At 44.7% G+C, this 27175-nt stretch overlaps 1 protein-coding gene and 1 long non-coding RNA gene across 3 annotated transcripts in view; one reads left to right on the forward strand and one right to left on the reverse strand.

Annotated features, from left to right (window-relative positions):
• TMEM154 (transmembrane protein 154) overlaps positions 1–17474 on the forward strand; it is a 42488-nt gene extending 25014 nt beyond the window's left edge. For both annotated transcript variants that reach the window (XM_003482422.5, XM_021101510.2), the window contains exons 4-7: positions 1657–1684; positions 3115–3200; positions 5794–5854; positions 15184–17474. In XM_003482422.5, coding sequence (XP_003482470.1) covers positions 1657–1684; positions 3115–3200; positions 5794–5854; positions 15184–15199 — 191 coding nt within the window. In that variant the 3' untranslated portion in view covers positions 15200–17474. The remainder of the gene's footprint in view (positions 1–1656; positions 1685–3114; positions 3201–5793; positions 5855–15183) is intronic.
• On the reverse strand, positions 55–5694 carry LOC110262137 (uncharacterized). Its single transcript, XR_014812798.1, has 3 exons — positions 5404–5694; positions 1432–1566; positions 55–979 (listed from the first exon to the last, which is right to left on the reverse strand). It is a non-coding gene; the product is annotated as an uncharacterized LOC110262137 (long non-coding RNA).
• Positions 17475–27175: the final 9701 nt, after the last annotated feature.

Consider the following 27175-nt stretch of genomic DNA (forward strand, 5'->3'; position numbering starts at 1 on the left):
TGAGAATGCTAAACCCAAAACCTCGAACATGAATTGAACCCCAGGGCTGGACAATGCAGATGAAGACCTGTTCATTTATTCCATAAATATTTACACAGTGTTATTGGGGACTGTGCAAGCTGGATGGGGAGGTGGGTATGTCACAATGAGCAAGGCAGATGGATCGCAGGGCTTGGGGAACTACGGTCAAGTGGGAGAGACAGACAAAAGAGAATTGAACATGGAGTTCCCGTTGTGACGCAGTGGAAATGAACCCGACTAGTATCCATCAGGATGTGGGTTTGATCCCTGGCCCGGCTCCCTCAGTGGGTTAAGGATCTGGCATTGCCGTGAGCTGTGGTAGGTTGCAGATGTGGCTCAGATCTGGCATTGCCGTGGCTGTGGTGTAGGCCAGCAGCAGCAGCTCCGATTTGACCCCTGCCCTGGGAACTTCCATATGCTTCAGGTGTGGCCCCAAAAAGCAAAAAAAAAAAAAAAAGAGAGAGAGAATTGAACAGAGGAACTGCTCAATGATGAAGTGTGGCAGATGCTGTGAAGGAGCAAGCAAGCAAGGAGCTGAGCTTGGAAAGAGCAAGAGAGATGGGCCCTGCTTCGGACGGGGGGGCGGGGGGGGGTGGTCAGGGAAGCATCTCTGAGGAAAGAGGAAAAGCTGATGTAACAGGACGAAGGGCTCCTGTGTTGTCCGCCACACAGGAAGCCAGGTTTCGGTGGTGGGGAGTTGGCAGCAAAGTAAAGGTTTCTTGCAGAGCGCCCAGCAAGGGGCATGGCAAGCTTCAGAGCCACTCCACCGGGGTCTTTGAATCAGGGGTGTTGTTAAAGGAAAAGAACAAAGGGGCTGGGATTAATCAAGGGCTCCTGACATTTCTGTGACATTTCTTCACCGTGGTTTGGGGAGCCCTGGTTTGCAGTTCTGTGGCAAGGCGACCCAGGGCTGGGCTGGGCTGGGCTGGTCTGGAGGTGCCTGTGAGCTCACCTTGCCCTGGAGAAACAACGTGAGTTTGTGCATTACTGATGGTTTCTACACCCGAAATGTTAGTGCATCAACAATGTTCACAACAACCGCGATTGTAGTTACTCAACTCTGGTGGATTCGTGTCTGGTTATCACAGGATGGAGGTCAGAGAGGACAAGAAAGGGAAGGAAGTTTTGGATGGAGAGATTCATCCTAAGCTTGATGGGGGAACTGGGTTTTAGGGGGAGTTGGATTTCACTGAGGCCGGAAAGGTGTGAAGGATGAGACAAGAGTTCCCCGCAGCCAGCCCTGGCCCCCGCCGCCCCCCATCCTACTTGGGACCAAGGGACAGTGTCACAGCGTTTGGTCCCGTGTGTCCCAAGATGAGACCACTGACCACTGGTTTCCTCTTCATTTGGATGGAAAGTCCTGGGGGATGGAACTCCACTGTGCAGTGAGCGGCCTCCGCGGAGATTCACCTGGTCTAAAAAGAACAGATTTCCTGGATGGGCCCTCGCATCAATATGGCAGTCCTCGAGTCTTTGATTTAGAGGTTAATTCTTGCTCCTTTAAACACATCATCTACCTGAAGTCATTTCCTCTTCTTGCAGAGGCTGTAGAAAATAAAGAGGTTTTCAGTTGTTGTGGTAATAAAAAGTTGGTACAATGGATGCTAACATGCTTTTATATTGACTCTCTTTTAGATGAACTGGCAAGTGAAAACGTGAAAGTGTAAGTTCCCCACCATGTCGGATCCAGCTCAGGGTGGAAGAGGAGGTCAGGGGAGTGTGCAGAGAGCCAGCTCTTCGGGAGTTTGGCTTTGACATCCGGGAGGATGCGCTGGAGTCTACCCCCCCCACACACACACACACAAACACACACACCACCTGGGGGAGATCTGAGAGCAAGAGAGGGTCCCCTGTTCAGAAAGGAACATTTTTCTGGCCTCTATCAATTCCAGGTGTACAACTGGTCTTCTGACCTTGGGCATATTTCAAGGACATCGCTTCATTTATTCTGATAAAAATTTTATCCCCGGGGAGGAGATTTTCGCTGGTATTAAGGGAGGGAAACCCTGGTAGAAGCCTATGCTTTGCATGTTCAGAAGCAAAGTGTGGTGGGGGCAAGAAGAAGAATGGAGGAGAGAGACAGAGACAGAGAAACAGAGAGAGAGAGAGACAGAGAAAGGGAGTCAGAGAGATAGCGAGAGACAGAGATGGAGAGACCAAGAGAGACAGAGATAGAAACAGAGAGACAGAGAGAGAGACAGAGAAACAAAGAGACAGAGATAGAGATAAGAGACAAAGAAACAGAGAGAGACAGAGAGACAGAGACAGACAGGGAGAGACAGAGAGAGACGGAGACAGAGCCAAAAGAGACAGAGACAGATAGACAGAAAGATAGAGAAAGAGAGATAGAGAGACAGAGAGACAGAGACATGGAGAGCAATACAGAGAGAGATATGCCACCTGAGGAGTGGCCTGGGTGATGTCAACACCACCTCCACCTCCGGCTCCCGCCCTTCTTTGTTTGAACACTAGGCTGGCTTCCTCTGCACCATCAGAGCTGGTGGTCCCCCTTCCCCAAGTCCATCTATGAACCTGGGGCCTCCTCACCCAGTGGTGCTCCCTGAGCCCCCTCGAGGGAGAACGATGGGTTTCTGAGTGCAAGGGCTCCATTTCCTCAAGGCAGACAAGCCTGGGAATGGAAGGGCGAGGTGATGAAAGAAGCCTGTTGACGGATATCGCCTGACCTGGAGCCCTGATTAAAAACCCCCAAAGGAAGGGAAGTGAAATTGAGCAAGGCTAAAACACTAAATGTGGCTACGCCCCAAGGAGACTTGCCAGCTCAGGGTCGGTACCTTCAGGGGAGCAGAGCCCTGGGCTCCCTCTCGGCCTGTGCTGTGTGCCTTGGACTTTTGTATCAGTCATGGGTGAAGGTTTATTTTCCTTTGCCCTTGTTCCTATTAGAGTTTGGTCCCCTTGAATAGGGCAGCCCCTCGGCCCCATTCCCACCGCCCCACCCAGCCCCGCCACGAGTCAAGTTCATCTCCCTCACGGTCAAAGTTCTAGGCGCTCTTCAAACGAAATTCAGCACATCATACATGCTGGTTTGGTTTGCTTTTTTTTTTTCCCCACAAGCATTGTGCTTTCTCTCTCTAGGCCTATTTTTGAGGAAGACACACCCTCTGTTATGGAAATAGAAATGGAAGAGCTTGATAAGTGGATGAACAGCATGAATAGAAATGGTATGTGATGTGGAATAACCTACAGTTGATTATTCTCTGCTGTCCAGCTGCCCGGCTTTGTAACTATGCCATAAATCCTGGGGCGGGTCCCTCTGAGCCCACCCAGCATCTCTGGCACATGCAGGGGGCAAGCCTGGGGTCTGACCATGCTGAACATGCAGTTTAATTATTGCCTCAGTTTTCACCACTTGTTTGTATTTTTGCACAGTTTTTCAGATGGTCTTTCTCAGGAAGAAAATGGTCTTTTTCTCAAGCCAGGAAATCTGAGACCAAACAGTATGGAATAAGTTAGCACCTGATAGAGTATAGAATTTAGAGAGCTGTGATTTTAACCAGGATATAGATGAAAAACTTTATCCAAATAGTTTACATCCATCTCCACTAATAGACACTAGCCATATGTGTCTAACTTACAATTTTAAAATTAAATAAAATTTAAAATGCTGTTCTTTAAGCACTCTAGCCAAATGTGAGGGCTCAGTAGCCACCTGTGGCTAACAGTTACTAAATCATACAGCACAAATCAGGAACATTCCTGCCATTGCAGGAAGTTCTGTTGGATGCTAACAGAGACTGACATAAATGGCCAATTATAACTTAATTCCTGATTGATATCTGGGAGTAATTGTAGTATATGTTCCTAACTTTTCACTGAATCAATATTTGGACTTAAAAATGATAGCTTGTTTTTCTATTTTTAATTCCTTTAAAAAAATCAATAAACTATTTTAATGCTCATGTTAATACAATCCACTATTTATGTTATCATAGTAACATTTATCTTGGGAGTTCCAGTCATGGCTCAGTGGTAATGAACCCGACTAGTATCCATGAGAACACGGGTTCAACCCCTGGTCTCACTCAGTGAGTTAAGGATCCCACATTGCTGAGGCCGTGGTGTTGGTCTTAGACAAGGCTTGGACACTGCGTTGCTGTGGCTGTGGTGTAGGCTGGCAGCTGCAGCTCCAATTTGACCCCTGGCCTGGGAACTTCTATATGCCATGGGTGTAGCCCTTAAAAAAAAAAAAAAAAAAAAAAAAAAGACAAAAAATTATCTTTAAAAAAATACCCTGGGATCTGTCTGATTCAACAATCTACAATTGAGTTCTCAAATCCAGATACTTGTTATTAGAATTTTTGAACCAGAGGCTCATCCTAGATGAGCTTTCCAAAAGCTTAAAATCACTTAACTGTCTTGAACAGTTTTTTTTTTTTTTTTTTTTTTGTGTGTGTGTGTTTTTGTCTTTTTGTTGTTGTTGTTGCTATTTCTTGGGCCGCTCCCGCGGCATATGGAGGTTCCCAGGCCAGGGGTTGAATCGGAGCTGTAGCCACCGGCCTACGCCAGAGCCACAGCAACGCGGGATCCGAGCCGCGTCTGCAACCTACACCACAGCTCACGGCAACGCCAGATCGTTAACCCACTGAGCAAGGGCAGGGACCGAACCCGCAACCTCATGGTTCCTAGTCGGATTCGTTAACCACTGCGCCACGACGGGAACTCCTTGAACAGTTTTTTGAAGTCCAATATTGAGGAAAGAATGACTCTGAAAAGCAATTGAAGGTAGGGGTGGGTCTTTGAGATAATCCCTAAAGTAGTTTCATTTTTAGTTTATAAAAGTAATATACATCCACAGTAGAATCTGGAAAATGCAAAAACAAACAAACAAACAAAAAACAAACAAACAAAAGGGTTGGATGAGGGAAAAAAAGTTTCCACCACCCAGAGACAATCCCTCTTAGTATTCCGGTGTATTTCCTTCTGAGATCATCGTAAGACAAAACCATGATCCCGTCAAACAGAAAATGGCAAAAGCATTTCTATTCTATTTGACAACTAAAGCAGAGGTGTTTTTTTGTTTTTTTTTTTGGTCTTTTTAGGGCCACATCTGCAGTATATGGAAATTCCAGGCTAGGGGTCCAGTCAGAGCAATCAGAGTTGCAGCTGCTGGCCTACACCTCAGGCACAGTAACTTGGGATCCTTTAACCCACTGAGCAAGGCCAGGGATAGAACCCTCACCCTCGTCCTCATGGATACTAGTCAGGTTCGTTACTGCCAAGCCACGATGGGAACTCCCAGAGAGTTGTTTTGACACATAGAGCCAGTGGACCGCCCTCCCCACCCCACCCCCCTTTAAAAACAGCAGCAGTGTCCTAGGAGAGGATCCTGATGACTTTAAGAAGGTCACTTTTCCCCCACGTTACCTGTTTCTTTCCATCATCGTGCCCCTGGGTGCCCATCGAGACCTCGGGTGAAGCAGTTTTATTCCAGCGTCTACCCTGACCCTTGAGGATTCCGGCCTTTGGAGCCACAGTGGGGTTCTCCAGGGACTGGGTAACCAAGCAGTGATCAATCATGACCTTTCCAGCGGGGCCAGAGGCACGTTGAAGTCTTGCAGCTGGGCTGTTAGTGCTTTTTCCATTGCAAGAACCTTGCTATCATTCATCTCTTAACCCCTGGAGCTCCCTGGTGAGGCCGTTTCTGCACAAGTAACCCTACAGGTCAGCGAAGTGAGATGCTTAACTGCGTGAGTTTTGTGAATAAAACACAGACTTTCCGTGACTAACAATGAACGTGCTTTTATTCTGTCCTAGCCGACTATGAAGGTTTACCTACTTTAGAGGAAGAAAAAGAACCAAACCACAACAGCCCAAGGTACTTCTAATTTCTATCACAGATTCTATGTGAGTGTGGCAGCGGGGAAGGGCAATCACAGTCTCAGACTTTTGCTCACCTTCTCTACCGATGGATTTGTTTTGTTTTGTTTTGTGTCTTTTTGCCTTTTCTAGGGCTGCTTCCCGCAGCATATGGAGGTTCCCAGGCTAGGGGTCTAATCGGAGCTGGAGCCACGGGCCTACGCCAGAGCCACAGCAACACGGGATCCAAGCCTCGTCTGCGACCCACACCACTGCTCAGGGCAACGCAGGATCCTTTACCCACTGAGTGAGGCCAGGGATCGAACCCGCAACCTCACGGTTCCCAGTCGGATTCATTAACCACTGGGCCACGACAGGAACTCCTCTACTGATGGATTTTATGTGACAGTTTACATGGGTGAATATTGGTGTGGAGAAATGGGAGTATGAGTTACAGAAAATAGAAAGGAACAAAGTAAATATCCCAGTGACTCTTTATCTTTAGAAGGAAATTAGTACCGACATTTTCTTACCCTTCTAAAGAGACACTGTTGAGTCGGCTTCTGTATTAGTCATAAAGCTTTCTGATTATAACAAACCCTAGGTTTGTTTACATTGGATGAATAAATGCTTGGTAAGGAAAACAGGTGGAGGTGATGATCCCAAAGGGGTAACTCAACACAAATGAGAAAAATGAAGGATGGGAGCTCCCACTGTGGCTCCGCGGTAACAAACCCAACTAGTATCCATGAGGACTCAGGTTCAATCCCTGGCGTCACTCAGTGGGTAAAGGATCTGGTGTTGCAGTGGCTGTGGTGTAGGCCAGCAGCTACAGCTCCAATTCCACCACTAGCCTGGAAATTGACATATGCCTTGAGTGTGGGTCTAAAAGAAGACAAACAAAAAACAAACGGACAAACAAAAAATCCAGAAGATAACTTCACCTGGATTGGATTCTTAAAGTAGAGAAATTAAATGAGAATTTAAAACCTCGTATTCCATTCTACCACTAGGTGGCCCTGCTCGATAGAGGATTTTAGTGCACTGGGCCTGCTTTAGCATTTTGAGATCTTGTTTCAACTTTATCTTTTGGGAGGATAGAAATTACCATGTTTGGGTTTTTCTCTTTTCTTTTTTTTTTTTTTTTTAGGGCCACACCGTGGCATATGGAACTTCCCAGGCTAGGGGTCAAATAGGAGCTGCAGCTGCTGGCCTATATCATAGCCACAGGAGCACTGAATCGAGCCCCGTCTGTGACCTACACCACAGCTCATGGCAATGCCAGATCCTTAACCCACCGAGGGAGGCCAGGGATTGAACCTACGTCCTCATGAATACTAGTTGGGCTCGTTACTGCCCAGCCACAAAGGGAACTCCTGTTTGGGTGTTTTTGATCAGAGGATCCTTTGGTCAGGACGTGGGATGTGTTGGCAGGAAATAGGAGTGATGATTCAGCAAGTGGAAGGCTTATTCCACAGAACACTGCTGAGATTGGAGGTGGGGGCACTGAATTGTTGTCAGGGTGACTCAGAGATGACCAGCGAGCAGGGAACTTGACTGAGCCTGTAACTGAGGTATGACGTGCTGTCAGAATAAACAGAATAAACTTTCACAGCAGGATAAATAAATACTCTCCACCTTCTCTCCCTCCGTGTCAACCAAAGATTGTGTGCCTGTCACCTTAAATACGTCCAGAGTGCAGTCACTTGTCATAAGCAGTTCCTGAAGCCCAAGCATTGCAGGAACAATGATGGGGGCCCTTGTTCTGCTTCCTCCCCTAAACTGTACCCCAAAAGTCAGGCCACTACAATCTTACCTCCTCTCCAATGCAGAAATCTACATCTTATTATAGATGTCCGTCGTGGTTATCTCTGCAGGTATTTGCATGTTAAAACTCATCACTGGTTCAGAAAAGAGTCGAGCCTATTTAAATGAGAAATCAGATGTGAACAAACGGATCAAAGAAAAAAATGCTGGTGGAGCATCGTGAAGGACATGACAAAGGAATATTTTCCTTGCACTTCTACCTAAAAACGAATCACTACGTGTGTTCAGTGTAGGGCTCAGATGCCCAGCCAAACCTTATAAATATCTTATTACTGTATCTCTGACAGGCACCCTCAAAAGATGTGAAATGTCAGTGGTTTTTATATCACTGCCTCTCGTTCTTTGAAATTACTGGCAACATAGAAGAAACTTAACCTTGGAGAATTGTATGGTGGTAAAAGAGTCTTAGAAATCATATTTTTAAAATACCAAGAGGCTGGGCTTTAAAACAAGGGCTGGCCTATTTCTGCCTATAAGGCAAAAGGCCTTCACCTATTCAGAAAGTTGCTTTATGCTACGTTAGTTTTCGTGTGCATGTATGTGTCTGTTTATTAAAGGGCCACACCTGCAGCATGTGGAAGTTCCCAGGCCAGAGGTCGAATCGGAGCTACAGCTGCTGGCCTACACCACAGCCACAGCAAGAAGCGATCCAAGCTGCGTCTGCAACCTACACCACAATTCATGGCAACTCCGGATCCTTAACCACTGAGGGAGGCCAGGTATCGAACCCATGTCCTCTCAGATACTAGCTGGATTCATTACTACTGAGCCACAATGGGAACTCCAGTACAGCAAGTTTATGATGAAGCTCAATCTAGAGAAGAGTCTCTTTTTAAATTGCATGTTCATTTTCTTTTATTAATTCGTTCAAAGAAAAGAGATATTCCATAAATGAAAAGACAAGTCAGAGATTTTTAAGAACACTCAGCAGCAAGAAAGCCAGCCCCCATGAGGCTGATCTATAGAGGTGACCGATGTATCTGTCATTCAGTGCAGACATGAATTGCAAGAAAACAGCAGTTTTGTGTGAACTGTTTTGGCCACTCCACTCAAGTAAATCTCTGTGGCCGCTATGACATTATGAGTTTCTATCCTCGTTTTCTCTCTAGTCCCTCAAGCCCTTTAAAAGTCAACAAGTGTTAAATATTAAGTGCCAACGGATTTCCCTCAGACCTGAACTAAGTAGTATGGGCACTAGATTGCAATTTATAATCCTGCAATCCTCAAATGAGATTGTTAACGTGTCAGTGTGTGTGTGTGTGTGTGTGTGTGTGTGTGTGTGTGGCCAGTGAGAGATGTACTAAATTCAAGAGACCACAGCATTGCTTGAAGAGTGGCCCAGATGATGTCTATACCCTGGGCATGATCTATGTGTCTTGGATCAATTCTAGGCCTGGCTCTGACGTTAGCCAGATGCTCGTCTCTATAATTCCACCCAGGGCCAGGCCTCTTACGGGAAGGATAAAGGACATTATATTGATGAACAGCAAGAGAGCGTGATCTAACTGTCACGTGACTTTGTGCTAACCTGAACTCTGCCCTCCCTCCGCCCCCCAACCCAGTTCCGGAGCATCATGACACAAGAAAAGCTTAGCAGAGGTTTCTTGCTTCTTCGGAGACAGGCAGCATTAGCTGCGGTCATAAAGAAGGATTGTTAAAAGATAAACCAGTCAGAGGGACAAAGAGGGTTTATCTGATCCTGACTACAACCAAGGGGAGGTTATGAAACGAGCTGTTGGAATTGCACCTCCTCATTTAACTGGGAGCATTCTGATTAGACACTTTCTTTAAAATGATGCTTTTTAATCCATTCAATTTGTTTTTACAGTTTGTAGGTCTGTTACTATACAGCTTTGGGGAGAGTTGTCCCACATTCTTAAAATATCTCTACAACACTTCGAGGAAACTCACTAATGCCACTGTCATAGATAAGTTACTAAAACCGTACGAATTAACATTGAGGCAAGCAATAGAGGTTTGAAGCGAGCTGATTTATTTTATTTGCTGCAAGTCTGTGCAGTTTGCCAAGGTATTTTTAACAGGGAACTCCAGGATTTGCCAGAGCTGAAAACGTCTTAGCTGACTTGATCGTTTCTCAGAGATCAGAGATAAATAGCCACAAAGATGGCAGAGAACACGTCTAACTAAATAATGGAATGAGAGTGAGAGGGGATGATGGCTCCAGGCTTGAGGGCGGGTAGGGGGCCTGATCCTAGGTTGCTGACTGGCTCACAGGCCTGATAGCCATCTCACAGCCAGTGACAGTTGCCTGTGAGAGTTGCAACACTAGGAATGACCTGATGTACCACAGCTGAGGCAACTTGTCCCCTACACTGGGACGTCTCTGCTGTGGCGGGCCTGCCACCTTGTCAGTGCACAGATCTAGAAGGACATCAGCTATATGCACTAAGTACCAGGAATGAGGTCCTGTGCTCATTGGTGCCTTATTTTGTTTTTATAATTATGTTTTTTTTTTTTTCTTTGGTTTTGGTTTTTGCTTTGGCTTTTTATCTTTTAAGGGCCACACCCTCGGCATATGGAGGTTTCCAGGCTAGGGGTCTGATCGGAGCTGTAGCTGCTGGCCTACACCACAGCCACAGCAATGTTGGATCTTTAACTCACTGAGCAAGGCCAGGGATCGAACCTGCAACCTCATGGTTCCTAGACGGATTCATTTCCACTGCACCATGACAGGAACTCCAATTATTATTATTATTATTTTAATGTATAAAGATCAGGAGGAATTATTTTTTTCATGACTTACTTGATTCTACAATTTACTTCCTTTTTTTTTTTTTTTTTTTTTTGGCTTTTCAAGGCCACACATATATGGAAGTTCCCAGCCTAGGGGTTGAATCAGAGCTGAAACTGCTGGCCACAACCACAGCCACAGCAATGTGGGATCCAGGCCATGTCTGTGACCTACAGCACAGCTCACGGCAATGCTGGATCCTTAACCCACTGAGCCACTGAGAGAGGCCAGGGATTGAACCCATGTCCTCATGGATACTTGTCAGGTTTGTTACCACTGAGCCACAACAGGAACTCCTTATTGGTGCTTTAAATGCATGGGTTCTGGTTGGTGGGCACTCACACGCTAAGCCTTCAAAATGCTGGTAGAGTGTTCCAAACAAGCCACATTAAAGTACATTTTCCTCAGATATTGAAAGCATGTTTTGGAAGATGATTTCTTTGGATAGTTGGTGGTTTTTTTGTTTGTTTTGTCTTTTTAGACAAAAGCATATGGAAGTTCCCAGGCTAAGGGTCTAATCAGAGCTGCAGCTGCTGGCCTACACCAGAGCCATGGCAATGCTGGATCCTTAACCTACTGAGCGAGGCCAGGGATTGAACCTACATCCTCTTGGATACTAGTCAGGTTTGTTAACCACTGAGCCATGATGGGAACTCCAGCCTTTGGATATTTGAAGCCTTGTTAAAGGCCGTGTTTTATGAGGAGTATTTGCTAGTATAAAATCTGCCAAATAAGAACATATGTTCTTGTGTCTGTAGGTCAGGCCTGTGGCCTAGTGCTCTACCTACATTTTACATTTATTCTTTCTAGCAACCCTCTAAGGTACATGGTATCATTACGTATGTTTTGCAGATGAAGTGAGGACAGAAAATTTGGGTTAAGAGAGGTTAATTTGCTCAAGGTCACACAGTGAGAAAGAAAGCTGAGTCCTGACTTTGTGCTAAAAAAAACCACCATTAGTGGGGCTGAGTGGGATGGACCAGTAGTTTGGGGTTGGTATATGCAAACGATTACATTTAGAATGGATAAGCAATGAGATCCTACTGTATAGCACAGGGAACTATATCCAGTCTCCTGGGATAGACCAGGATGGAAGATAATATAAGAAAAGAATGTGTGTACGACTGGGTCACTTTTCAGCACAGCAGAAATTGGCCCAATGTTGTAAATTAACTATACTTTAATAAAAAAATAAATAAATAAAAATGTACAGGGTGCCTGTGAAGAAAAACACACTAAAATTAAAAAATTAAAACAAACTAAAAAGGCACCATTAGCACATGCCAGCATTGGCTCTGCCATCAAAGCAGTCTGAGAAGAGAAATACCCAGGCATAAACTCGAACAAAAAATGTATGGGGTAATATAAAAAGAAATTGCTCACATTTTTATTGAGGGACATAAAAGATTTCAGCAAACGGAGAGAGACCGTGCTGTTCCTCAGTGAAGGACTGAACAGTGTAAAAATTTTTAATTCATTAAATTCAACTCAGTCTCTTAAAGATCCCAAGGAACATTTCATCTGGAAGAATAATTGTGCACAAATAGCCAGGATAATTCTAAAAGAAGGAAAAAGATCAATTGTGTGTATGTGGGGGTGGATTTACAGGGAACGTGCTCCAATAATTAAAACAGTGTGCACCCGGAACCAAAGAAGAAGTGGAATTGTGTAGAATATTCAAAACAACTTCAAGTGTACATAAACATTTACTGTATTATAAAAGTAGCAGTTCATAGCAAGTGTATTATTCAGTCTTAGGACAACTGACTAATTTTGAAGGGAAAATTTAGAACTTTACACTGATGATCAAAATAGACTTCAGATTGGAGCTCCCTGGTTGCCTAATGGGTAAGGACTCAGCATTGTCACTGCTGTGGCTCAGGTTCAATCCCTGGCCTAGGAACTTCCATATGCCACAAGGGTGGCCAAAACAAACGACTCTCAAATTTTCTGCTCTAAAAAGCACAATAAAAATAAAATAAAATAAAGAAAAAACCCACAGTAAATAAAATTAGTAGGAAAAATGACAAACGGGGGGAAAGTATATGCAATATGTATGATGAACAAAAAATGACTGGAGTTCCCATTGTGGCTTGGCAGGTTGAGAACCTGCCTAGTATCCATGAGGATGTGGGTTTGATTCTTGCTCTTGCTCAGTGGGCTAAGTACCCCACTTTGCCCCACGGTGCAGCATAGGTTGAAGATGTGGCTCGGATCCCAAGTTTCTGTGGCTGTGGTGTAGACCACTGGCTGCAGTTCCGATTTGACTTCTAGCCTGGGAACTTCCTATGCTGCAGGCACGGCCCTAAAAAGGAAAAAAAAAAAATTACTTATACAGAAATCAATAAAAAATAGAATTGCCCCACATGAGCAAAGAATATTAATAAGTAATTCAGCAAAAGAAGAAATTAAAATTTCCAACAGAGCTTTGGAAAAAAAAAAAAAACTTTAGTCTTCTTAGTAACAAAAAAAAGTAACCCAAGAACAAGTTAGGGTAAATATTATATTATTTTTACCTATTGAATTTACGCTGAAAACAATAACATCTAGTAGTAGAGAGACTATCAGGGAAAGGGTAGTTCCCTAAAGGAAAGTGTTGGGAGAAGGCAAATTGCATGGAATTTCTAGGGAAGGGGGTAATTTGACAATGGACTAGTCCAGCTTTGAAACTGCATACATTTTAACCTAGCAAGTCCTCTTCTAGATATGTATGCAGAGGTAACAAATTGAAAACTGCAAAGATGTAGCAATTTTTTTCTTTTTTCTTTTTGGTCTTTTTAGGGCCACAGGTATGGCATATGGACGTTCCCAGGCTAGGGGTCGAATCGGAGCTACAGCTGTCAGCCTACACCACAGCCACAGCAACACCAGATCCGAGCCAAGTCTGCGACCTACACCACAGCTCACAGCAACGCCGGATCTTTAACCCACTGAGCAAGGCCAAGGATGGAACCCGCTTCCTCATGGGTACTAATTGGATTCATTTCCACTGCACTACAACAGGAACTCCCAGATGTAGCAATTTTTAAAAAATGAAAATTAAAAATTGGAAATAACCTAAATGTTTAACAATAGGATATGACTAAAAAAATTTTTTTGGTCTAGTAAAACAATGATATGCGCTCTAGCCACTAAAAAGATATGGTATATTTATTAGCCAGGAAAGACGTCTCTATATGAATGACAATGAGAAAAGCAGATTACAGCACAATATGTGTAATAAGATTCCATTTTGGGAAATACCCACTGTGGCTCAGTGATAATGAACCCCACTAGTGTCCACGAGGATGTAGGTTTGATCCCTGGCCTTGCTCAGTGACTGGTCAGGGATCCAGCATTGCTGTGCGCTGAGGTGTAGACAAGGCTTGGTTGGATCCTGTGTTGCTATGGCTGTGGCGCGTAGGCCAGCAACTGCAGCTCTGATTGGACCCCTAGCCTGGGAATTTCCATATGCCATACATGCGGCCCTAAAATGCAAAAAACCCCAAAAAACAAAAAAAAAACCATATTGTACAAAATGAGTATATATCATTATCATGGAAAAAAAAATGTAGAGGAATAAATACCAAAAACATTAACTATAGTGAGATTGTTAGTATTTTTGTTTTGCTTTTCCGTATTTCCTATGTTTTCAACAAAGAATAGGGATCAGTTTTATAATAATTAACTTTAAAAATCACTTCTGTCATAATAACTGCTGGGCACAGATCAGTGTAGTGGACAAAAGCAGGATGGTGCTCATTGCTCGGCAGCCTTGCATTTCAGTCTTCGCGAGTAGCTGAATGCCAAGATAAGGCCACAAAAGGAAAACGTGTGATTCAGAAACTTAGGCTCTGTAGAGAGGACCGCCTGGATCTCACAAATATTATCTTGCTACCACCCAGTGTTCAAGAAATGAAGCCTCTTTGCTCAGTTTAAGAGCTGTTCATGGTGAACTAAGTGAAATGGGTTGTTACGTCTGCTCTTCAGATAAAGAATGTTTTCATGTTTTTTCCCTTTTTAAATTTCATTGAAATATAGTGGATTTACAATGTTGTGTTATTTTCTGCTGTATATCAAAGTGACTCAATTATATATACATGTTTTTTTTTTTTCATTATGATTTATCACAGGATATTGAGTAGAGTGACTTGCCCTATCCAGTAGGAACTTGTTACTTAGGAATGTCTTTTAATGTAATTTTATTGTTTTGTCTTTTTGTCTTTTTAGGGCTGCACCTGCGACATATGAAGGTTCCCATGTTCGGAGTCTAGAGCTACAGCTGCCGGCCTACACCACAGCCACAGCAATGCCAGATCCAAGCCATGTCTGTGACCTACACCACAGCTCATGGCAACGCCAGATCATTAACCCACTGAGTGAGGCCAGGGATCAAACCTAAAACCTCATGGACACTGGTCGGATTTGATTCCTCTGCCCACTACAGAAAATCCTTTTTTAAAAAACAAAAGACAAACAAACAAACAAACAAAAAACAGTACTTTGGCATTTATTCCTAGAGAATGGGATGGGGGAACCCCAGCTCCATCTGGTTCTCCCCATGTCAGCCTGGGGAGGGACATTGGAACAAGAGTTTGGGGTTATTTCTTGGCTTTCCTAGATTTCCTCCTCAGGGATCAAACATACAGTTCAAACTGAGCTCTGTCTTGGAAACGGTGCTCTGGCCGCAGTGGGCTCCCTGACTGTTGATGCTCTCCTGAGTCACCTCTAGAGCCGAGCGGCCAGCTCATCGCAGCTCCTTGAAAATACGCTATTGTTCTGTTTTTCAGTGACAACGAATCCTGATCCTGAACGGTGCTAATGTTCTCCAAGGGAAGCAGGCCCAGGGGAAGCCTGCCCAGCCTGCCAGCAGAGGATGAAGAGGATCCGAACGAAACTGATTTCCAGGTCAACATAAACATGAGAACCTTTTGCTCCTTCTTCCAACGCCCATCGCAGCATCACCTGTCCCTGGAGGGAGGAAGGCGCGATTGAGAAGTTCTAGGCAGACGACTGGCCGCCATCTGTCGCCGAGGGTAGAGGAGCCACGAGGGGCAGTCAGCACTCATCATGGGGTGTTCAGGCTGTGCCATCACCCTGGCCACGCGCTCTGAATCCTTCTTACCTTTCTGCTTCCTTGCGGAATAAATCGGGAAGCTGTCTGATTTCTGGTTTCCTCCTGGGTCCGCTTATCATCTAACTAGCTTTGGATAATTTGTCAAGTCCTCTGATAGGTCAGTCATGCTCGGCAGGAACTTTTCTCAAGGTGAGTGATGTTGCCGAAGAGACAGCAAACAGAGCAAGTGTTTTAAGGTATTGATAAGCCCATTTATACCTGCCAAGGAGACCCAGTGTGAGAAAACCCAGTCCTGACAGTCATTTGGTGACCTGGGGACCCTGAGGTGGCAGGTGATGGAGGATGGAAATTGTCAGTGAAACTTGTTTTCCTTCTCAGTGAAAATCCCCAGCTTGCTTGGATCTCCCCACAGCCATCCTTGTCCTCAGCACACCTCCCTGGCATGTGACGTGTGGGTAGGGAGTGTGTACAGGTGCCCTCCCCGACCCCTCATCACATTCTGTGTCCCTGAGATCTTTAAGGTCATTTGGAATCGGCCCTATCTGTGCCTGTCACAGGTGGCCCTCCTCATTCAGGGTCTCTCCTGCCAGCCCTCGTGTCCTGAACGCAGCTCCCCAGGAGGCCACACCGGCACATTAGAGGTGACATTCTCAGTGATATTTGTCGACATCCTCGTGCTAGAGGCAACGGCGCAAAATACAGAAGGCCTGTTTATCACTCCCACTGACGCAAAATCCATCTCCATTTAATCCTTAATTTTCCATTTCTGACCTTTAAAGCAGTCTGGCAAATTGGGCTGTCCTCAGCTCTTCCCCAGCACCTGATATTTTAATCCAGGAAAGAAACAAAGAATGAAAATTTTATTTCACTCCTCGCATATAAACAGAGGCAGATTGAGGTTCACCCAACATTTGCTGCTGTATTTGGGGGTCCTGTGTTTGAGAGGCTGCCTTGATGCCTCACGAAATCTGTCCTCCTTTTCAGAATCCCTTTAACCAGGACCTGCCTTCTGAACTGTGCCGGTCATGGTAAAGGCAGAGTTCCAAGTCAGGCAGGTCTTTCCAGCCCAATGAAAGACAGACCTGTCTGGTTGTGTTTAACCACTGTTATTATACCATCCTGGGTCTGCACAGAGCTCTGGCAAGAGACAGTCTTCAAGGTACAGAACTTCAACAGATCTGCCGTATTCTCTCTAGCACATCCGAACACAACATCTTTGTCTTCATTGCTGTTTTGCATATTCATATTCAACTTGTGGTCCACAGTGACTGTGAGATAGTTATGCCAGCATGGCCATTTTCCACATCATCATTTCTGCCTCTTTTGTCACCTTGAATTTGTTTCTCATCAACATTTTGACTCGCTTCTGAAGAGTCTCTTTTTAATCCAAGATTTTTGGCTGAACATTTGCACCTGGAAACCTCATCCAACCCTATCAAATAATGGACTTTAGCAATTCAGAGACTATGAGGGTTTTGGAATCTCACTTTGATGAAGCAGTAATTTATGATATGATAAAAATATTCTCACTCGGTATTTAGAATGACTTCAAATTTCAGAAGAAGCAGGCTTCGGCCACATGTCATTGAGTTTATATTTGAAAAATGTACTAACCTCTGTAATTGCACGAATGTGTGAGGCACCTTAAAAAAAGATATTCTGGTAAAGACAGATAACATTAGTATTGGTCAAAATGGTCAAGGGTCAATTCTAGAGCTCTGTATCTTTTTATCATTGTCCAATCAATAAGCACTATAAACTGGTGATCATTCTAAGAATTATTTTAAACCCAAACTTAATTTTTATGTTTCAGATTATTGTGAGTCAAAAATCTTAAGAATGGTCCCTAATTAGGTAGCCAGTCAGAGCAAAATCTGACCTTAGGATATTTTAAAGATGTATACATTTTACTGTATTTCTGTATATATTAAGCAAGCTAGGTTAAAAATGTTGCCTAGTTGAACTCCTCAGGAAACTTGTTTTAATAAATACATGAAAACCTCAGTGTGAACTCAGTGATGTTACTTCCCCCTCTGGGAAGGTCACTGTTATCCAAAACACCGAGCCCACAGCACAGATCAACCTTGACCTCTGTGGTGTGACAGCTGCCTCTGCTCACCCTCACAGCTCTAGCAATGCAAATGGGCGCTTTAAAAATACTCTTGTTTCGGGAGTTCCCATTGTGGCGAAGTGGAAATTAATCCAACTAGGAACCATGAGGTTGCAAGTTCGATCCCTGGCCTCACTCAGTGGGCTAAGGATCTGGCGTTGCTGTGACCTGTGGTGTAGGTCACAAATGCGGCTCAGATCTGGCATTGCTGTGAGCTGTGGTGTAGGTCACAGACACGGCTTGGATCCCGAGTTGCTGTGGCTGTGGCCAGCAGCTACAGCTCCAATTCAACCCCTAGCCTGGGAACCTCCATATGCCGAGGGTGCAGCCCTATAAAGACAAAAGTAAAAAAAAAAAAAAAAAAAAAACTCTCGTCTATTCTTTTATTGTGGTTGTTTAAACTATCAGTTTTCACCACCCTTCAAACAAGGGCCTTATGTTGAGTAAACATAAAATGTAGACGTGAGTTTCAACTACTGTCAGAATTAGTACACATTCTGAATATAGAGGCACCATGACACGTGGCTTCACACTGGGAAGACACAGCTGACATTCTCATGGTGAGGAAAACACTGACATTTTATCCTGAATTAAAAGCACAGGCTGCTTTTTCACACAGGATGAATTCTGGGGTTTCCATTTAGTGTCTCCAAAAGATAGTCCAGGGTGGCTTCCGTCACAGGTTACATTTCTCCAATCTTACAATAACCAGAAGATCACTATGTATTAGTGTGGGTTGGATGTAGTCAAATCAATTATTAATAATTGCATAACCCAAGCAACCTATTGCCTGAATTATTATTATTATTTTTTTTGAACAGCTTTTTGACACTGCCTTGATACTGTCTTGTCTGGCACCAAAGTTTTATTTTCCTCTTAGTCGTTTGGGGGGCTGTTTTTATTTTATTTATTTATTTATTTATTTATTTTTATAATCCCAGGCTAGGGGTCGAAGCAGAGCTACAGCTGCAAGCCACAGCCACAGCCACAGCAACGCCAGATCCAAGCCGAATTTACGACCTACACCACAGCTCATGACAACCCTGGATCCTTAACCCACTGAGTAGGGTCAGGGATCGAATCTGGGTCCTCATGGAGGCTAGTCAGGTTCCTTACCGCTGAACCACAACAGGACCCCTTGTTTTGATTTTTGTCCTATTATCTTTTCTAAGTAATGTGTCATGTTCATGAGATAGCAATTCATACAATTATATAAAACAAAACTTTCTAACCAACTCTATCAATGATCAAAGCCCTTTTTGAAATGATATTTTAAGAAGTTAATTTCTGGGAGTTCCCCGGAGATCTAGTAGTGAGGACTCGGCACGTTCACTGCTCCGCTTGGGTTCCATCCCTGGTCTGGGAACTGAGATCCCACATCAAGCTGCTATGTGCTGTGGCTGAAAAAAAAGTTAAATTCGCTCCTCCCCCCCAATCCCACCCACTCATGCCAGGGATGGAACCTGTGCCACAGCAGTGACAACACCAGATCCCCCTGTGCCACCAGGAAACTCCAAAAGAAGTTAAATTCTTAAACCAAAGTGCTTACAGTAACAGGAAGACTTCAATCTCATTGCTGAAATATACTAAGATTAGAAATATACGAAGACAACCAAGAGTGAATGAGATCCCTCTTCATCTGGACTCCAGGCACAGAGGCTCAGTTAATCATTCTCCTTAGGTTCTCATCACATTAGCATCACTAGCCTTTGGTTCACTATAAATAAATAATTGGACTTTTTTTTTTTTTTTTTTTTACAAAAAGCTCATTCTTCACATTTTTCGTTTCTTTGGTCTGCATGGAAATGACTAGATTAACGATCTCTAGATACTACAAACAGTAAGTGATCTCTTTTCCAGGGTAAAGGTCAGTTGAGAGTAATCACTCTGTTATTCTGACGTAGGTGAGACCCCTGAAATTATAAGGAACATGGGAAAACTGCACTTAATAAATGTGCAGTTAAAACTGCATTTAATAAGTGTCAGCTTTTGAAAGAGTAGCAACAAGTGAAAAAATAATCTGATACAGTAGTGATAATTTAATATGTATGTATCTTGCTTTTAAAGTTATAAGTGAGATTAGGGGTTCGCGTCGTGGCTCAATGGTTAGTGAATCTGACTAGGAACCATGAGGTTGCGGGTTCGATCCTTGGCCTTGCTCAGTGGGTTAAGGATCCGGCGTTGCTATGAGCTGTGGTGTAGGTTGCAGACGAAGCTCAGATCCCGCGTTGTTGTAGCTCTGGCATAGGCTGGTGGCTCCAGCTCCGATTCGACCCCTAGCCTGGGAACCTCCATATGCCGCAGGAGCAGCCCTAGAAAAGACAAAAAAAAAAAAAAAAAAAAAAAGTTAAAAGTGAGATTAATGTAAAGACTATGTTAGATGCTCTCATTTTACAAACAATGTAAAGTATTTTCTCAGGCGATGAGTAAGATCATCAGGTGTCATATCCATCACTTGGCTTTTGTCCCAGAAATGTAACATTCTACCTTGTAAACTTCATATAAGAAGTGGTCCCATTGCTACTGATTAGAACTGATTCAAAGTTTGAAGACTGATTGAAGGTTTCAGGTTTTTTCTCCCACCTTCCATGCTAAGAATAATATATATAATAATATTTGTCCTTTCTGACTTAGGGCTTTATAAATGTCAGGTATCCATGTATAAATATATGTGTATGTATTCATTATTCTATTCTCAGCTGCATGTCTTTCATAAAAATAAATAACTACACAATGTTTGTACGCCAATTACTCACTCAGCAGTGACAGACTGAAAAGCATTTCTAAATTTAATGGAAAGAGCACTGTACTGGAGTTCCAGCTGTGTCACAGCGTGTTAGGACATGGCATTCTCTCTGTGTCAGCCCAGGTTTGATCCCTGGCCTGGCACAGTGGGTTAAGGATCTGGTGTTGCTGCTGCTGTGGTATAGATGGTAGCTGTGGCTTGGATCTGATCCTTGGCTCGGGAACTTCCATATGCCATGGGTGTGGCCAAAAAAGGGGAAAAAAATGAAAAGAGAGAAAAAGCAGAATGAGATAGGAGGAAAGAATATTGTCTACATTAATTTCTATGTAATTAACGTTTACCAATATTTAGAATATCTGAAGGTAAGATATTTGTTTACTAAAATGTTGATGACTAAGAGTAAAGAGGTATAGAGTTGTGCACATTTCTAAAGGAAAATTCTAACCTCTGTGACTACTAAAGAGAAGGATTGTTACCTTTATAATCATACGTGTGTGTGTGTGTGTGTGTGTGTGTGTGTGTGTTTAGGGCTGTACCTGAGGCATATGGAAGTTCCCAGGCTAGGGGGTAGACTCGGAGCGGCAGCTGCCAGCCTCCACTACAGCCACAGCAACACCAGATTTGAGCTGTGTCTCCTACCTACACTACGGCTCACGGCAATGCTGGATCCTCAACACACTGAGCAAGGCCAGGGATCAAACCTGTGTCCTCATGGATATTAGTCTGGTTCGTTACCACTGAGCCACGACGTGAATTCCCATAATCATACTCTTTCTATCCATATACCTCTTTAAAATAAATGAAGCAAAATCAATTCAAAAAATTCTCATAGACATGAACTGCTTTATACAAAACTGTCCAGACTAAACATTAATTAGACTATCTGAATATCTGAAAGATACTATCATACATTCCTGTCTCTTTTTCTTCTTAGAAAATATTTCTAAGTTGAGGAATGAGATTTTAATTGTCTACGGGAATGTAATATTCAAAAAAATTTTTAGTAAAAATGGAAAAATCTTTGAAAACCTCTTTTTCCTGATTACTCACTTTTTTTCATGCCTTTAATTCTCTTCTTACTTTCCACACCTTGAGACTGTAATAGAGCAGGGCTGGCTGGCAGAACCCCAACATGTAGGTAACACGAAGACATCCTTCAGTGAGGATGCATTCTTGCAGGATGCAAAAATCAGTCAGGGCATCAACAAACAATGAGCAGAAAGATTCTTCCTCGTGGTCCCAGCTAAAGTAAAACCTGATAGTCGAGGCATCTGTTTGCCTCTGGAATCTGCGCAGTGTGTATTTCCTGCTTGTTTTTGTTTGTTTGTTTTAGGGTTTTGTTTTTTGTTTTGTTTTGTTTTGTTTTTGTCTTTTTATCATTTCTTGGGCCGCTCCTGCGGCATATAGAGGTTCCCAGGCTAGGGGTGGAATCGGAGCTGGAGCCACCGGCCTACGCCAGAGCCACAGCAACGTGGGATCTGAGCCGTGTCTGCAACCTACACCACAGCTCATGGAAATGCTGGATCCTTAACCCACTGAGCAAGCCAGGGATCGAACCCACAACCTCATGGTTCCTAGTCAGATTCGTTAACAACTGAGCCATGACAGGAACTCCCTTCCTGCTTATTTTAACAGGAATGACTGAGCAACAGAAATAGTGGGACAGAATAGCCTGCGATGACTTGGTCGCAAAGAGCAGTTTCACAGAGTTAGGGAAATGATGCTAAGAGACAGTAATCTTGACTGATCTTTTTTTCTCACATGGAGGAATAGAGAGGTAAGCTGGTAGGGTAACCCCATGGTCATTTGGGACCCAGACTTCTGCTGCCTCTTCCCCTTGCTCACTCACACAGCTGGCAAGGTGGTGCTGGCCGTTATCCTGGAGCCCAGCCAGGTCTGGGGGCCAGGGGCCTTGGTTGCCATTGTGTGGGCCTCTCCATGGACCTCTTGGGCTTCCACACAGTAGCTGGGTGGTAGCTGGGTTTCAAGGGGGAGTGTCCCAAGAGAACAGAGTGGAAGCACATGGCATTTGTATAAATTAGACTCTGAAGTCACATCCCATCGCTTTGGCCATATTCTATTATCTGACACAGTCAAAAGTTCAAGGTGAAGAGGACCTCCCCTCTACCACTCAATGAGCGGGGAGAGATGTCAAGGTCACATTGTGAGAAGACAAGTAAGACAGGAGATAACGTGGTGGGCATCTTTGGAAAATACCATCTGTCAACACTGGTGTAGCCCTAAACAAGACAGAGGAAATGTGTTAGAAAATGTCACACACTAAATGTCCTCGGGAATATATGACACCCCTTGAGTCCGGTGTATCTAAGGCTTAGACATGCATCCTTGGTCCAGTAATTTTGGCAGGTGGTAGAACTGGTTTCACCCACTTCCTTGGTCATGAGCCATGGCACTGGAAGTCTATAAAACAGGATAAAAGACCTGCCGGGTTCATTTCATTAAGGTACAGAGTTGCAGGGAGGCTCCCATGATGAACCACTTGTAGGTTCGTGTTGCCCACAGCCCAGGGCCCAGGCACTATTTTGTAGGTCACTGGGTCACAAAAGGCATCCTCACCTTGTGAGAGTCACACTAGGAATGACGGGTGATGATGAAGACTTTGATTGAGTACCTCCCCTGTAAGAGGCACTTTCCCAAGTGTCCATGTGAGTGAAGTCCCTTATTTCCCCTGCTGGTTATAGTATTACCCCCATTTTAAAGATGAGAAAACTGAGGCCCGGAGAGATGAGGTAACTTGCTAATGGTCACAGGTAGCATGTGGTAGAGCTGGGATTTGAACCTAGGTCATCTGTTTCCTAAAGTGTCACCAGGGTCATGGAGCAGATGTGCCACTTTTATGGACTTTTCAGAGAAATTTTGCCAAATGTGACCTTGGATGCTTCTTGCCTACTTACTTGAGTATCGTTCATCTGTTCCCAGTGAGTTAACTTTTTTTTTTTTTTTTTTTTGTCTTTTGTCCTTTTAGGGCCGCACTCATGGCATATGGAGGTTCCCAGGCTAGGGGTCAAATTGGAGCTACAGCTGCCGGCCAACACCACAGCCACAGCCACTTGGGATCCGAGCCACATCTGCAACCTACACCACAGCTCACAGCAACACTGGATCCTTAACCCACTGAGTGAGGCCAGGGATCGAACTTGCAACCTCATGGTTCCTAGTCAGATTCGTTTCCACTGTGCCATGATGGGAACTCTGTGAGTTGACATTTACTGAGCCTCTTGTTCTAAGCTGGGCACAGTGGGACCTGTGGGGGCAGAAAGGATCCTCCCATCAGGTCATCAGGTTTGCCCTCAAATGCAGATAGTGACAAGTTCCTGGTGAGGCTCAGAGACACAGGAGCAAAGGAGGCTTTGGGAAGAGGAGAGCAGGCAGCACTTTGGGGAGAGAGGACTTGGAGCAGAGTCTTGAAGGACAGAGGTTTCGACAGATGGTTCTTCAAGAAAATGATATTCCTGGTCCCAGGGAGGAGCATGGGGAAGGGCACAGGGAGCAGGAAGCACGGGGATGGGGGAGAGTGGCCGGAGTCACAGCCTGGGAACTTGACCTCTGGCCTGGGAACTTGAATTTCATCAGGCAGGAAATGAGAGGCTTGTGAAGACTTTTAAAAAACATTTTGGCTGCATCCATGTCTTGTAGAAGTTCCCAGGCCAGGAATCAAACCCAGGCCACAGCAGCAACCCAAGCCACAGCAGTGACAATGCTGGATCCTTTCACCCCAAGGCCACCAGGGAACACCCTCATGAAGACTTTTAAGAATAGGCTTGAGATGTGGAAAAACGATGCTCAGTTTGTGGAGGGTGACTTTCAGGAAGAGAAGCAGGTAACAGGGAACACGTGTAACAGCAGAGGAAATTAAGAAGAGAAGAGGATTAGGAAGGACACCGCACTGCCTACCCTCTCTTTGCCGCTTAAAACCCTGCAAACAGCTTCCTGTTGATCTTAGGGTGAAGCTTAAAATCCTCGACCTGCTTGCACCCTGCCTATGCCTCTTGGAACCCTCGAGGCTCCTCGTGCCTCAGTCAACAGCCTTCTCTTAACCCAGAGGCTGTACGCTGCCCTTCGTTCCTTGGGCTTTCTCACCTGATGTTTCCTCTGCCCCAAATGTGCCCCTGCCACTCAGAGCCCTCTCTGCTCTTTACCTCATTAGCTCCAATTATGCTTCAGGTTTCAGCTCTGTTAAAGCCTGCCCTGGCCCCCGCTGTAAGTTCTCAGCACCTTTGTGTGTGTGTGTGTGTGTGTGTGTGTGTGTGTGTGTGTGTGTGAAGCACTTGCTTGTTTGTGTTATTATTCAGCTAACGCCTGCCTTGATTACAGGCTTCGTGAGAACAGATAACTGCCTGTCCGTGATTGCAGGCATTTCAACAGCAAATAAACATCTGTTTGACTTACCCTTGTACCCCGGTCCCGAGCATCTCTTGAGATAATATGCCCTCAAAACATTAGGTGGGAGTTCCCGCTGTGGTGCAGTGGGTTAAGAATCTGACTGCAGCAGCTCGGGTTACTGCAGAGGTGTGGGTTCACTCCCGGCCTGGTTCAACAGGTTAAAGGATCTGGTGTTGCTGTAGCTGTGGTGTAGGTAGCAGATGTGGCTTGGATTCAATCCCTGGCCTGGGAACGTCCATATGCCACAGGTGCAGCCATAAAACAAAACCAAAAACTATTAGATCAATGAATGGAGAAACTAAGGGATTTGATAACTGACCAAGAGGAATGCAAGATGGCACCAGGTTTTTGAGCGCTAGTGACAGAAAAAGTGGCACTGCCACTACTGCAAAAAGGAACAGGGGAGAAAATTTCCAGGGATGATTATGAAGCTGGCATTGTGCATGCTGACTGGGGGGTGCCGGCAGGTTATCAATTTGCCCAGCAGGACATGGCAAATTAACACCACAGCTAAGGGAAATATTGCAGCTGGGCGGAATGAGAAAGGATAAAGAGTTTGTAGGTATATCAGGAAGAATTAATTTGCCTGCATATAGCAAAAAACCCCTGGAGTTCCTGTCATAGCGCATTGGTTAACGAATCTGACTGGGAACCATGAGGTTGTGGGTTCGATCCCTGGCCTCGCTCTGAAATTCCAGTGTCAGATTTGTTGAATTTCAGAGTGGGTTAAGGATCCAGTGTTGCCGTGAGCTGTGGTGTAGGTCACAGACGTGGCTCGGATCCTGTGTTGCTGTGACTCTGGTGTAGGCTGGTGGCTATAGCTCTGATTAGAACCTCCATATGCTGTGGGTGTGGCCCTGAAAAGACAAAAGAAAGAAAGAAAGAAAGAAAGAAAGAAAGAAAGAAAGAAAGAAAGAAAGAAAGAAAGAAAGAAAGAAAGAAAGAAAGGAAGGAAGGAAGGAAGGAAGGAAGGAAGGAAGGAAGGAAGGAAGGAAGAGAGGGAGAAAGAAAGGGAGAAAGAAAGGAAGAAAGAAAGGAAGAAAGAAAGAAAAAAACCCCAAAAGAACAGAGACTTAAATTTGTAAGGGCTTATTTTTTCTCTCACCTAAAACCAGTCTGGAGGTAGGAAGTTCAGAGCTGGTCTGGTGGCTTCAAGGTCACCTGAGCCCAGGCTCTCCCTCTCTTTCTGTGCCACCATTCTTAGCACCTGGATTCAAGCTGCAGTCTCCTTTGGCTCCAGATGGCTGCCGGGACTCTGGTCATCAGAGCTGTCTTTCAGGCAGCAGGAAGGTGGAAGGTGAAACGGACTCTCCTAAAAACCTGACCCCCTTCCATCTCATTGGCCAACACTCGGGCAAGAGATGCATCTTGCTTTAAGGAAAGCTGGGGGTGTAACCTTTGAGAGGTTTGCCTTCACAGCCTGAAGAAAGCCAAGGATGCTTCTGCTAAGAATAATGTGTATCAGGTGGCAAGGCTGATTCTACTGAGAAGCAAAGCCTGGATCAAGCGGCAGAGCTCAGGAGAGAAATGGGAGGCTTCCTGTGTCCCCCCAGCAGAAAGGAAGGGGTAGCCAGTGTCAGATTCGTGGAATTTCAGAGTGACAAGGAGGTTCGGCAGACACCTCGCATTTCACTGATGAAGAGATGTGACCCCCTAGATATGAAGTGACTTGACCAACATCATGCAGAAAGTGGGAGGCAGAGCTGAGCAGAACCAGATTCCCCGGAGGAAGTGAGAGAACAGACAGCGGGGAGGTTTGCAGCAGCTCCATCAGAACCTGTCGGAATAAGGGCTCACTTTATGCAACTTGACTGTGACTCGAAGAGAGCTGGCAGGAAGCAGGCGTGGATTTGAATCCCAGCTGTGTGACCTTAGGCTAGTCACCCAGCCTCTCTGAGCTCCAGCTCCTCCGCTGTCCAATGAGGGAACGGCACACAACAGGCACTCCAGACCCTGGTGGTCATTAGTATCAGTATTATTAAGAAGCAACAAATCTTTTTGGAATCATTGAATGAATCATGAACAGATAAAACATGAATGAATGAAATTAGAACAGAGAACCACGTATCCATCTGAGATGGTTTCAGTGTAAAGCTGGATGGGTAGTTTCTCGTGTGTGCCAGCTTTAAATTCCATCCCTCCAGCACTCTGTGTTTGCCCTGCCACCATCTGTACTTGGTCACCTTGTGGCCTGCCTGCCAAACCATGCCACTCTCCTCTGTGACACCGACCCCTTCTTAACACACCAGTCCCATAAAGGCTTCCTCCACGCCTTCATTTCATTTTCCTTTCTCACCCTCCCCTATCTCTTTTCCTACTAGTTCACCATCATTCAATTCCTTCTCCTATTCATTTGGCAACATATTTTAAGGGTTTCTATGAGGCTGAGCTTAGTGTGGTAGGATGGTATTAAAAAGACAATATGGAATTCCCATGATGGCTCAG

The sequence above is a fragment of the Sus scrofa genome, chromosome 8 (genome assembly GCF_054392235.1).
Source record: "Sus scrofa isolate SSC_HxYL_T2T_F1_AM1 chromosome 8, Sscrofa_HxYL_maternal_Yorkshire_Landrace_v2.0, whole genome shotgun sequence".
Lineage (NCBI taxonomy): Eukaryota > Metazoa > Chordata > Mammalia > Artiodactyla > Suidae > Sus > Sus scrofa.